The sequence below is a fragment of the Mytilus trossulus genome, chromosome 1 (assembly GCF_036588685.1).
Source record: "Mytilus trossulus isolate FHL-02 chromosome 1, PNRI_Mtr1.1.1.hap1, whole genome shotgun sequence".
NCBI classification, from domain to species: Eukaryota; Metazoa; Mollusca; class Bivalvia; order Mytilida; family Mytilidae; genus Mytilus; species Mytilus trossulus.
Window position 1 is genome coordinate 43,908,133 of NC_086373.1, and position 13,825 is coordinate 43,921,957.

At 30.5% G+C, this 13,825-nt stretch overlaps 1 protein-coding gene across 9 annotated transcripts in view; it reads left to right on the forward strand.

Moving 5' to 3' along the window:
* Positions 1-13,825, forward strand: part of LOC134725131 (E3 ubiquitin-protein ligase PDZRN3-B-like) — a 142,286-nt gene that overhangs the window by 86,207 nt on the left and 42,254 nt on the right. For 8 of the 9 annotated variants that reach the window (XM_063588688.1, XM_063588698.1, XM_063588707.1 and 5 more), the window contains one exon: positions 9,787-10,007. In XM_063588688.1, coding sequence (XP_063444758.1) covers positions 9,787-10,007 — 221 coding nt within the window. Of the gene's footprint in view, positions 1-446; positions 468-9,786; positions 10,008-13,825 lie in introns of those variants that run through there. The other variant, XM_063588764.1, reaches the window with a different exon arrangement.

Genomic DNA, 13,825 nt, shown 5'->3' on the forward strand with positions numbered 1-13,825 from the left:
CAGCCCCATTTTATCATTGGAAGCCATAGCTTTAAGCAATAGAATGGAAATGGCACTAATCACATTTAAAATAATTTAACCGAAAGGTATGATCAAAATCTGTTTAAATCAGGAATGAAATATTTTTTACCTGTTTAGAAGTTGATAACAATATTTCAAAACTCTCATTTACAGTTATAAATGAGATATAATAAAACCCTTCCATAAATCAATTTAACAGTTGATACTTTTGATTTCAGAGGAAAGAAATCCTATTCCATTTAAGTTGACAAAAATTATTTTTTGCTTGAATTATTCCTTTGAGTTTTAATGCTTGGATTTCCGGGTTATAGATTAATTAGCAGTGGTTAACTTGTGGTCACATTGTCGCCATCAAGTTGTCCAAAAGTGGAAAGTTTGATCATGTTTGTGGGAGTATAAGTTAGAGATGGAGTACAGATTAGGTGGATATTGGATCAGAGAGTGATGTAAATGCTTCTTTTTGATGTTATGTTTGATTTCATATTTTTACCTATCAAAGGGATATTTTCCATCTCCTGGTGACTACAATATTTTAATACTAAACTGCATTACATGACATTGCAAAAACAAAAATGAGAAAGTGATATTTTATACACCTTTTTTTTTAATATATAGAAACATTAATGAAATGGGGTGTACAAAAGTTTTTTTTCTTTCAGAAAACACCATCTACAGTAATTTTAGATATATAGATATATTGGAAGAAACTCAATAACATAAATACATTATTGAAGTTTTTTATAAGCATTCTATTAACTTAAATACCCTAAGATTTGTCTATCCACACAGATTCATATCTATATACCAGCATTAACTAAAGTAGATTGTCTGTCATCCTCCCATGATTTATCAGATATCTGTATATGGGATTTATACTTATTGTACCATTATGGTATGACAGTGCTATTAATAAACTCATCATAGATATCAGGCTTAATATTTTGTAAAAGTATATTGTAATAGAAAAGAAATGGTATCCTTTAATCAGTAAATAAACTCATCATTGATACCAGGACTAAATTTAGTATATACGCCAGACGCGCTAAAAAAGACTCATCAGTAAAGCTGGAATCCAAAAAAGTTATAAGGCCAAAAAAAGTACGAAGTTAAAGAGCATTGAGGACCCAAATTCCTTAAAGTTTTGCCAAATACAGCTAAGGTTATAAATGCACAGCAAGAACACAAAAAGCAAAGGAACAGTATTTATATTGCTGTTCTTCATCTCAAAGTCTCAATGTTCCACATACAAGCAAAAACTCATATCTGGCTCATGGAAAATTATGAGTGCTTACATATTTACTGGTAACATCATTTGAATACACTGTAGGGTGTTAATAAACAGATTGCATTCTTATACTGAACAGTGAGGAAGTAAGAGATGATTGCATTATTGTTGTGATTTTATTAAAATGTTTGTTCAGGTAATTTGTTGACTGCAAAAGAATATGTAGAGATGTAGTACAATTGTTAGTACCTGTTTATATAAACTACCATGTTTGTATTAAGTATAGAAATTACAATAACAGCTTAGGAAAATACTGTAATGATTTATTTATGTGCTCAAATCCATATTAAAAGATTTCAAGTTGACCCAGGTACAAATTTTGTTTGAAGTTTTAAATCCTACAAATATTTAAAGTGACTAGGTGTGAAAACTTTCTTTGAGAATTATGTAACAGATTTATCTTCTCAAGGAGTAGTTTAAATTAATAAGTCTGGCAGAAAAAATAGGACATGAAGAATATTGAAGAACTTGATCATAATGAACTGTGACTAGCAAATGTTTTGTAGGGGGAATTGTGCCAACAAGCACTCTGCTTTTCAAGGGATAGTTCAATAGTAAGCCCATCTTATTTTTTGGATTTTATCTTATCAATACAGTATTTTAATCTTTAGTATAGGTTTTATTTTAATGCTTAGTTAAATTCTTAAATAGTTAGATAATAAAACACAAATCCAAAATGTAAGAAAACAATTATTTATACTGCATTTGATGCAGATGCAGATATTTATCAGAATGCCTCAGAGCTCAAAGTTTCATAACTTTGTTCTTAAAAATTAGTTTGTAAATATAGTTTTAACATATGATTTAAACTGACCAGTCATCATGTTCAAAAGTCTATAATATAACTCTTTGATTTCATGAATGAATATTGATGAGGCTAATGTTGTACCAAAAAAATAATATATTTGTAGCAGTTCTTACTACTGAAGCATAACTTGGCAGCACTTATTAAATTTTCAACGCTCCTGGAAAAATTTGGCACAAGTAATAGCATTGGGAAAAACTGCACCTTAGATTTTATCATGTTGTTTGATAAACAATTTTCATGTTTATTTTAAATTTTCTGTTCTGTAAGTCTATTTTGAAGATAAAAAAAATAAAAACAATGTTTTTATTTTTGTGTTAAATCACACACATTTCTAGCTTTCATAGATATTCATGGATATAAATTGTTTAATATCATAAATGAATTTTGAAGTAAAGACAATTAAACAGGTTCTAATTTTGCATGGATGTGAGCCGTTGCCATCAGTTGACAGCTTTGTTCAGCATCTGTTTGGAAATCACGAGACCAAGGTTAGCCTGTGAGGCTTAGTTTTTTAAAGGGGGATCTAGTGTACAAGTATATACAAAAGTGCTATCGAATCTGCAAAGTTATTAACCATAATCACTTTGGTGAGGTCATAGGTTACATTGATTGTTCTGAAGTCATACAGTTAAGGGTGTAGGTCAATGCATAGTAATATAGTTCAAAGGACATTTGCAATGACCTTCACCTTTAACCTTATGTTTTCATTGGCTATTGATTTTTAATCGAATATCCAATGGTTTGCAAATACAGTTTGCAAAACTTTTAAAGTGAACTGACTTCAAGAAGCTCCAGATGACTTGTAAATACTATGTACTAGGCTGACATGACTAAAATATATAATGTTACAGTGAATAGATTATCTTTTAGAGAAATTTGACCTGACCCTGTGCCCTCATTCTTCTTGAAATAAAGACACTTGATATTGCAGGTAGACCAAAAATAGTTCTAATCAGGAAAGGGTAAATTTTTGTGGGTAGACCATCATCGTGATCACGATAGTTTAAATGACATGTAGAGAAATTAAAATTCTGTGAGATCTGGAAGTTAGATATGATTTAATGTAGGTTTCCTCAATAAATTCTTAGATATTGAATAGAGTAGGTGTTTGTTGCATGATTTTCTAGTAGAAAAGGGAAATGGTGTCCAATAGAAAAGAAATTTATATCCTTTGTGCTGATTAAAAAAAAATGCCTTTGTTTAAATGTATTTTCCTGAAGGTAGATAGACATTTCAGTTAATTGCTTTTGTTGAAATTATTTAATTGGAAATCTGGTGCCTTGTATACAACTGTTCTTCAAAAGTTTTATGGGAATATAATCTTTTTGAATTTATGTTGAACACCATCATTTCCTTTCCAACAAAATGTATATGCAAATCACTAACACTATAAATAGGCATGAGACATATATTTACAAGAACTGTGTTTATTCACAAATTCAGCTGTCCATCTCCTGTTTATAAAGTATGTCCTCTAACTACTATAGTGAGAAAAGATACTATAGTTGTCTTAAATTTTTTGTGTTGCTTGATCACCGTCTCCAAAATGATTTTTCAATATCAGAGATTCTAAGGTCTAGGGCACTTAAACTACCAAAGCCTCTTTATTGATCACTTATTAACTCAATGTAAAAATGCAAATGACTTTCATAGCCTTTGATGACCCTTATCAACCAAATACAGAAGGAAAGTGACCCCAAGGTAGATGTGGAGTAGGTAAAATATATAATACAGGTATTGTGTTATAAAAATTACCTGACAGAAATGCCATGTTGATGACTGGGGCAAATATTTAAGTGAATTTGAGGATTTAGTATTTAAAAGTAATTTTCTTGTCTAAAACGCTATAAATTGTGAAAACACCTGATGAAATTAAGTATGGATGGTCATGCAACTTTTCAGGGCTGAAAACTAGAAAGGATATCATAGAATATATAAGTCTCATGATAAAGGTAAGCAAATTAAGTAGTTGATTCATTGTTCTTTTAAAAGTAATGTCTCCACTTGAATTTGATTCAAATACAACATTTTTGACTTGGTTAAGTCTTTCCAATAGAATGTAATTTTATCGCGTAAGTAATTAGTTCAAGAAAATTTCAAGGTTCACTTGATTTGGTTTGGGAGTTGCTGTTAGAACCAGAATCCATGTGTCTAAACTCTTCAGATTTTGTTACTGGAAAGCAACAACATTGTAATAATTCATGACACAAAATCGTTATACGCACATGACAAAACTCAAAGCAAAGGAATGGTGCTCTTAGTTTTATTACTGAACTTGGTAAGACATGTATTATGAACTAGCAAGTCTAGACATTCTTCATTGATGTGGGCTGTATTAGTGACCATTTGTATCAGTGACCACTATATGTCTATTTTAGTAAACTTAAGTTGCTTTGTTGCTGTCAAATTGATGCAATTACTACCATCCGAAAGGGTAATACCTTGTAATTATTGTTAAATCTTTCTTCAACACAAAGTTCATGCTAACACTGTCTTTTTGAACAGCTGAGCCCAATTGAAAGTTAAGCTTTTGATTGTGCTTATTTGACTTGAACGTTGGGTAAAACCTCTTATGGTCTTGCTAGAAACTTTATAATAACCTTTCAGAGCTTATGTTCAATTTACAAATGAAGAATTATTACCAGCTGGGAAATTGAAGTTTGCAGAGCAAATAAGTTAAATATTTTGAAAACTTCTTAGCAAATTAACTGTCCTACTTCCTAGTAAATTATGTGTTGTATTTTCAAATTGTGAACAATCTCAAATTGATTAATAGTAAAGTCACCCAAAGTTTTGTTAAGATGGCAGGACACTGTTAAAGCTTTTGTCAGGAGTATTTAATTAATACGGAAATTAATAACATACAATGAGGGAAAATCTAACAAATATTGATGTTTCGGACTTACAATGATCAATAATAGAGAGGATGACCGTGCCTCTATGCTCGTCCGTCAATGGAAATTGAATACTTTTGATATATCGTCAATACTAGTGGTATGGGTATATATCCCTGATCATATCCCCGATCGACACTGTAGCAGAGGATTTAGTCAAAAGATAATGACATTGTGTGATTATAGCCAATAATGGGAGTGAATCGCTGTTTATCATGTAAAACAGGATTTTTAAGCTAGTTATAGTCAGTTTGTAGCAGGTGGTCGAACAAACAGTTTTCTATTTTCTTCGTTTAAAGGAAGTGCATTAAGGAACATTTCTTTATGATTTGGTGGAATTAATTTGGTATAAAAGTATTAAAGGATGGATTTAAGAGGTACAGTGATATATTTCTTACGTTTATATACAAATACAAATAAAAAGAATTTTCATTTCGATAATTTATTTAATTTCAAATGTTTGATAGACCGAGTTTCTTAAAATATTCGAGGTTAATTACCTTTTCTATTGATCCTGTATGTATGTCAGCTATTAAATAGTTATTAAGTCAGAATTGTTCATATAAAAGTTGAAAATTTTATTCTGCAATAATGGAAACAAAATTGAATTTGTAATATGCAATTAACTGCATACATAATCTGTTTTATATAAGTATGAGGTAAATTATGTTTTGAATTCAAAAAGGTCAATAAAATTGAAATGAACAGAAGCGTAGAAAATAATAGCACATTGACTTACAATACAACTACTTACACTCACTGCACATACAGCAGTTTTAAGGAATAAAATGTCAACCACAACAAGTGCCTGGAAGAAAAAGAAATAACCATGTTTTCAAACAGCATAGTACGTAAAATTTGTTGGTGGCAAAACTATGTCTTTGACAGATTAGATTTCTTCTAGTTATCAAAAAAAAATTGGAAAATATTACATTTTTAGATCACTTGGCCCTTAATATTGTGTTGTCCTACCATTTAGACTTTTTATTTTTAGTACCAGTATATGTTAAAGTGAGAAACAAATATCTCAGATACCGATTACAACACAAAAGTACATTGGTTCTTATCTATTTTAATCATTCTAAAAACAGATTTCCTATGGTAAAAAATACATAATTCTTGTCTTATCCATTTCTTATAAGTCGACTCCTACCTAGAATTTAACATCAATGGAAATATTGGAAAATTGATCAGAATTGACCTCCCAGTTCCACAAGGAAAGAAACTTATAAGGAGTGAAATGTAACGTCTGTAATCAACATCACGTTATTACCTAGCACATTTAGCTTTATGATCCAGAAACCATCCATGGGATTATTAAGGTGTCATTAGATCCTAGCTCCTGGTAGAAAATGGTACCATAAACTGTCAGAGATTCTAATGGAATGTAGGGATGAACGACTACACTGAATCTAAGAAGACAATTATGAAGTGATGCTAAGAAGATGATAACATTACGAGGGTTAAAAGAATCAATAACGCCTTATATTTGATTGTTACAGCTACCACAAAAAACCGAGATTCTTGTTGAATACTCAAGCATGTGATCATTATGTTTTGGTTTTAATAGTTGTTGATTACATAGGGGAAAATTGTCGTCTTTGACAGTTTGACGTAAGGATTCCAAATGATTCAATGTTCTTAAGTGGCGGGTGAATAAGAAAGTAAATGATTCATTTGGCTAGTTGTATAGATTTGGAATTACAAGACAAAACAGAAAATAAAAAATAAAAGATAATTCCATTAATATTGCAACACGTGGTACTGGTTTAATAAAGTAAAGGTTCCATAATGCTTTGATTTATATCTTTATTTGTAATATCTTTCTAACCCCAAACCAAATATATCTGATTTACAAATCTTGTATATGCAGGCTGGTTAGGATATTGGCAAGATTCTGTAATTTATGATTTTGGGTTTTTATTCTCTTATAAATATAGGAGGAAGTATTATGCTATCATTTTTTTTGGCGGTAACTCCAACTGTCGATAATAACAATAGACAATTCCAAACCAGGACATAATCTTATAAGGCGATGCAGACATGCATTTTAAATTTTCAAATCAGCTAAGCTCCTTCTTTGAGTCTATCATTTAATAAAAATTAGATTTATTTTGGCATTTCCTGTTTATTGAATAATTTGTGTAATGTATGCATTGAATTAAAAATGTCTTAAAGATTTTGCCTTATACCACCTGGTTACTATAGGAACCAGAATCTCTGTGATCACAACCTTGCTGATTGTTTATACAGATATGTAAATATTATACAATTTAATGGCCTGCTTCATGCAGGAATTGAAAAGAACTATAAATTCCTGCTGTGAGAAGAAGCATCTTCAAAAAGATGTACTGCTCAAAGTATTATAATCTGATCTATTTCAAATTTCTTCATCACAAAGGATAAAACTTGACTGTCTGCAGCGAAAAAAATTGGATTAATGTGCTGAGATTTAGTTGGTAATTTCATCCTTCTAATAGTGCTTTTTACAAAGTTGTTCTTTATTTTGCTTTTATTTAATCCTGTATTTTGACTGATATTTATAAATATCAATGATAAAAGGAATCATGCAACTTCAGAAAAATTATTGAAATATACAGGAACATGTTGTTAAAGCAACTTAATTGGCACCTATTGTAATATTGATATAGGATTCATATAATATGAAGGTTTTTGTTTGCTTACACCATGTGATTGTCTCAATACTGAAATAGAATGTAGACAATACTTATCTTTGCTTTCGAAACTGTCAGGTCACAGTCTTACTGTCGCACAGAGCTTTTGTATGGAGGTTAACACAACAATGTCATAGAAAATTCAGTTCATTTTGCATGGTAATTTTCTTCTAGGATACTAAATTATTCATATCAGACTTTCTGATTTTGCTCTTATTTTTTCTCACTTGCTTTTGTACAATATAGCTAAGTATTCTGGAGTCATAAAATTTTTAGAAGCTGTTATTTCCTATGGGATGATGCTGGGCTTTCTTCTGCAATATTAATTAAAAGTTCAATTAATATGAAAGTATTACTACCATACTATATGAATAATCTCTTTGGAATCATGATAATTCATTTTCTTTTGATTTTGTCCGTGTGTAAAATTCAAAAGAAAAATGAAATCGATACAAATTTAATGGGAGCAAATCTGCAGGAGATCGAAGAATTTTAATCTGTTTTATAGGACTAGTCATTCGTATAGTCTGATTGATATTCTGAGGACTTGTCCAAGTGCTGGTAGCACCTGCCTTCAGCTCCATAATAGAGCACTACACTGTACTATATGAGTCCCTTTGATGTCTTGATTATGGTTTATTTTTGCATTATAGTTATGTAATAAAATAAAAGCATAGGATAATGAGATATAAACAAGAAAATTAATCATCATTTTTATATTTAATATTTATGTGAAATGTATTAAAAATAAAATATAAAACAGGACAGAGGCAAAAAATCCTCTGTTGTCCTTACATCTGAAAAAAAAGATGTTTACTTGTAATGGATCAGTGTAAACATATAAAGACTAAAGTCAACATGCAGAATACAAGCCATGAGGACAATAAAAAACATGTCATTTTTTATAACCAGATGTCTCCTTATCTTAGTACATCATCATAGATGTGTAGCATATGTCCACTTAACAGAGAATAGTCTCTTGTGAATGTGTTGTCATAGATAATTTGTTCAGCACAGTTTATGGAACCAGATGCTTGGTAGAGAATAAGATAAAATAGGGGGAAATCAATAAAAAATTGGAGTATTTTACTGATTCTTTACTAGAAAATGATGGACAATATTGAGTATTGATAATCTATGAAAATTGACACCTTGCACACTTTGGTTTTAATCATGAGTCTCTAAATGCTGTGGTCAAATGATTTAAATCTTAGCATGGCATAATAGAAGTAAAACAAGTGCTACAAGCAAGATAATGCATAAATTTCTCAAGACTTGTAATGTCATATACTTATTCTTACATATTGTATACCAACCATTTTATATGAACTATCTGTAACTTTTTCAGTAGTTATGTAATAGTAAGATAATAACAGACAAGTTGCAGTTATTTAAAAACTCAAATTTTATTCTTTTTATTTTGGTTTAGTGATAATGTACATCTTTTAATAAACGATTAAAAAGATATCTGACAAAAAGGGGAAATAAATCTTACATTGTAGGAAAAACTCTTTGATAAGATCGTATTGTATCCACTTGCCAACAGTTTGTGTATTCCATTTTTATGCAGAAAATAAACTGTTATGTCATTCATAGACATTATCAAGACAGTAGAACATAAGATTGACATGTATAAAACTAGTTGCTTGTTTGTTTAACTTTTTATTATTGTCAAGAAAAACGATATAAAAAATCGTTGTAAGTTGCATTAATCAAATCATGTATAGAGAGATGCAGTGAACTGTGATTGTGAAATATGGTTATATAAGCACCCTGCTAACAGAGGTCATTGATTTTTTGTTGAATGTCACAGAAATTTGCATAATTTTACGTCAAGCTTTGTCAGTATGTTTAAAAAAGCTGTCAGGTAATGGTGGCTGGTGTTGCATTGTTACATTGGTATGTAATGCAAATAGAAATGTTGAAGAAGAAAAGCTCAGGTATAAATGAGTTTTTTTAAGACTTAACTCAGATTTTTTGTAGCTTAAGAACGAATTAAAAGGCAGTTGTCATTGTTTTTTGTCCATTTACCTATTTGACACTTGATAAAGGAGTGTTTTGTTTCAATAATATTTTTCTATTGTTTTATGTTGTTTTTTTTAGGTCAATGGCCAAGATCTTTCACAGTCAAGTCACGACGAAGCAGTCGAAGCATTCAGAACAGCCAAAGAACCTATAGTTGTAGAGGTTTTACGAAGGGAAAATAAAAATAAAATGAAATCACGAACTCCTACTATGGTATCCATAGGAACACAAACAGAAGAAGAAATATATGGATTTATTCGACCTCCAACTCCTCCCATGTATGGAATAAATTCAAATCTGTAAGTTCATTTACATTCACATTATTTAAGACTAAAGCACTAGCTTTCTCATTGGGATTAGTTGGGTTGTGAGTCTGATTTAAGAAAGGCTTAACTGTATTTGACTAAAATACTATGAAAATATATTTATTCTTGAGGTGTCAATTTTCATGGATTTTGTTGTTTGTTTAGACAACAGAATTAGCACAAAATTAGCTAGTAGTCTGCCCATTGGTGTTAACTATGCAAATAAAAGCTTCAAATTTAGACTTACTTAAGAAATCAGATATTTGTAATCTAGGAAATTTGGCATCCGATGAGAAGAAATACTTCATCAATAGTAAATTCACTTGTAAAAGATCATTGAACACACTGAAAGTAGAGTTTTTTTTTAAGGCTTTGAATTTTTTTTTACCAACAACAAGATTTACCATGTTCTGAAAATGTAGGATATAATGATAAAGATTATTGCTTGGATTTTTTTTGGTCATTGTTAGATGAAATGATCAGCAATTTGACTATTTTGGTGAGTAATTGATATTAATTGTTTATAATCATTTTTGGACAGAAAATTATAAAAATTCAAATATCTGTCATTCAAATTACTTTAAATTTATTTGGCTGACAGCTTAAACTATGTTACATTTGATTTTACATATAAAAAGAACTGGAAAATTGATGTAAATTATTTACAAAACAAGTTTGACATTTTGAAGTGCATGTCATGTGGAGTCAAAGTGGTTAATTGGTAAGTGGCCAGTAAGTGAAGTATATTAGTCGGTGCCAGTCACTTAACATTCAAGACCATTGTTACTTCGATCTTTGACTGTCTCCTTCATTTAAGTTGTTCAATAGACATACCTTTTTTTTTACTTTTTTTACGCTATAAGACATTGTTATGAGTTTTAGTGATCCCATGAGGTGAAATGATTCAGTTTCCAGTCTAGTTCAAATCTTTATTGTCAGTTTTCTTGAGTCAATAACTTCTTCTTTTTTATTATCAACCCCTTAGTTGTGGTTTTGTGTGATCAATCATGCCTTGCTGTAGACTTATGATATACTAAAATGTACCTGAAAGGCAGCTGTTGGGTTTCAAAATAATATATATTAATAAATATATATCACATTACATAATTCATATATCAAAAAACTGTTGACACATATATTTTTCATTTACTTTATTAATGTTGTGATATTTTATATAACATCTGCACATTTATTTTTGTGAGACTGTAGGCAGACATTTTTGTCAGTTGTCTTCTGCTTCAAGTTTTTGTCATTTTTCACAGATCTTGAACAAATATTTTCCACTTGATGAATTGATGGTACATAATATAAATAATACTACAATTAATTATCAAATAAATAATAGATATAGAGGAAACATAAAGAGCATCTGGTTCCCGAGCTTCGATTATAACTTTGTAGTTAGAGAAAGGTTCGTTAGGTTGGCTTGCATTATTGAACATAGTTTGTTTAGCACTGTGCAGATTTTCTTTGTTGTGTATTACTTGGTATAGATAGACAAAGGGAGAGGTTTGTGTATTCACCAAAAAGTTTAACTGCACATCATTTTTGCACAAGTACTATCTGGATTATTTGTTATTCATTGTTTGTCTGGCGTAGGAAGCTAGGTGTATAGTCTGTTGTACTGTCCTATATTGTTGGTAATTCCTGTTATCTCATATGTGTATTGTGATGTGCATTTATGATGGCTAAGATACACTGGGGCATATATGTTTGCCGGTTGTGTGCCAGTCTGTGCATTTGTCCCTTTGTCTGTCTTATACAGTTTCTGTTTAAGGTAATTTTTGGTCACATTAATGTGAAACCAGAGGTGCAATCATCTTTTAAAGGTAATTTTTGGTCACATCAATGTGAAACCAGAGGTGCAATCATCTTTTTAAGGCAATTTTTGGTCACATCAATGTGAAACCAGAGGTGCAATAATCTTTTTAAGGTAATTTTTGGTCACATCAATGTGAAACCAGAGGTTCATCATAATGTGTCTATCTCTTGTTGTATCTTTGTATCTAGATAACTCCTCTGGTAGCTATTGCATATTTCTTTGTTTAATTTTAATAGTTTCAGAGAGTTTAAATTGATGTATCATGTTCAAAGTCAGAGATGATTAAGGAAACAAGAGTGCTAAAGGTTTACCAAAGACCTAAAAATAAATGGTGAAATGGCATAATCTTAGTATGAGTGCAGCTAGGTTACCAATGTTTCAGGTCTTAGTAGTGTTTATATGTTGAATAGTACTATAGACCTGTTGGTTTCTTTCAAATGGTTTTCATTGTTCACTTCTTCATACCAACAGGTTCAACCTCTTGCACCAAACATATTGCTGTTGGTTTAGTTTTTGAACTTTTGAAACTTTTAGCCTTAGTATATTTAAAGTGTGTTTGATGTATGCCCAAACAAGTGTCAACCTTTGTGACTGATATGGTTTGTGTCCATTATTTTTACAGCAATGCAGCTGTTATCAGTATATAAGCATTATGCTTAAAAAGAAAACTCTTATAAAAAGTGTAGCAGGCCATTTGATTCTAGTTTAGCTGACATTGCTCTTTCACACATTGTTTATAATTAGTTCTAGCATATACACAGACAGATTTAACCTAGCAAGGAAGTTATCCATCTTCTGCAAATGATACATATCAAAAGTTTAATGTATAATCAAGTTTGTGAACTATTAATATAGTTTGCTACCTTCCATTACATTTCTTATTTATCAGACAGCTGTAACATTTCTGTCAGACTTATTTCTGATCCATAAAGTCTAAAAATACTTATTGTTGAAGATGAAGGTCATGTTCTTCTGACTTTTTGACTGATGTTGCTGTGTATATTCTCACAACATCTATATTTTTGAGAATGTTTTTATGGTTAAACCATGATTTTTTAATATGTTTGAATTTGTTCACATATTTCAATTCTGATATTTCTGATATAGTTTTACTAAATGTCTGTCTATTTGTGGTTCCATCTGCAGCTCTCTTGTAGGGAACTCTTAATAGTTCCAGTTATGCATGTTATCTTTTCTGCAAACTTTGTTCAAGTCTTAGCTGTTGGAAGTTCTTGAATCATATATGTAATTACATTGTTACAACAGTCAAGATGTTTAATTCTAAACATGGAGTGTGTTTGAAACTTTTAGGTGAATGTCACAATATGACTCATAAGATTATTTAAAGCATGTTAGGATTCAATATGTTAACTCATTTCATCAAACATGCCCAATGCTTGACAATAGGGAAAGCCTTTGTCCAATGTAATATATGATTACAAATGAAAGTTCAAGGTTACAAAATGACTTAGGATAATTCAGCTTGCTCCAGCCCATCTTGATTATATGTTTATAATTGGTGCATTTACGCCATATGTAGTTTTATTGTCTACAAATTCTCAGATAAAAAATTTTCAAATTATTTTTTACAATGGAAGGAATCTTCTGCTTTGTGATGCGGTTCTTCTGACAGTTAAACTTTGTCTAAAAAACAATTTCCATATGCATGACACAATTGCATCTGGAATCTTTGTCATCCAGTTATGCTCTGGAACAAAGTAAAAAATAACCAAAACGTAAACAGTTCCTAAAAAACTAGTTTTTGTAGCATTGCATAACATTTTTATCAACCACAGCATGTTGGTACAACATTGTTTTACTTTTTATAAGAATTTTATTTCTGACAGCAGGTTTATATGATAAGTATCAAACTTCATGTGGGGTTTAAACCACAAGGGGTATAAAGCACACCATACAAGGTTACTCAAATTATTTATCGTTAATTGATCTCTTGGGTACAGATAATGACATTTAAAAATGGAACTTTGTC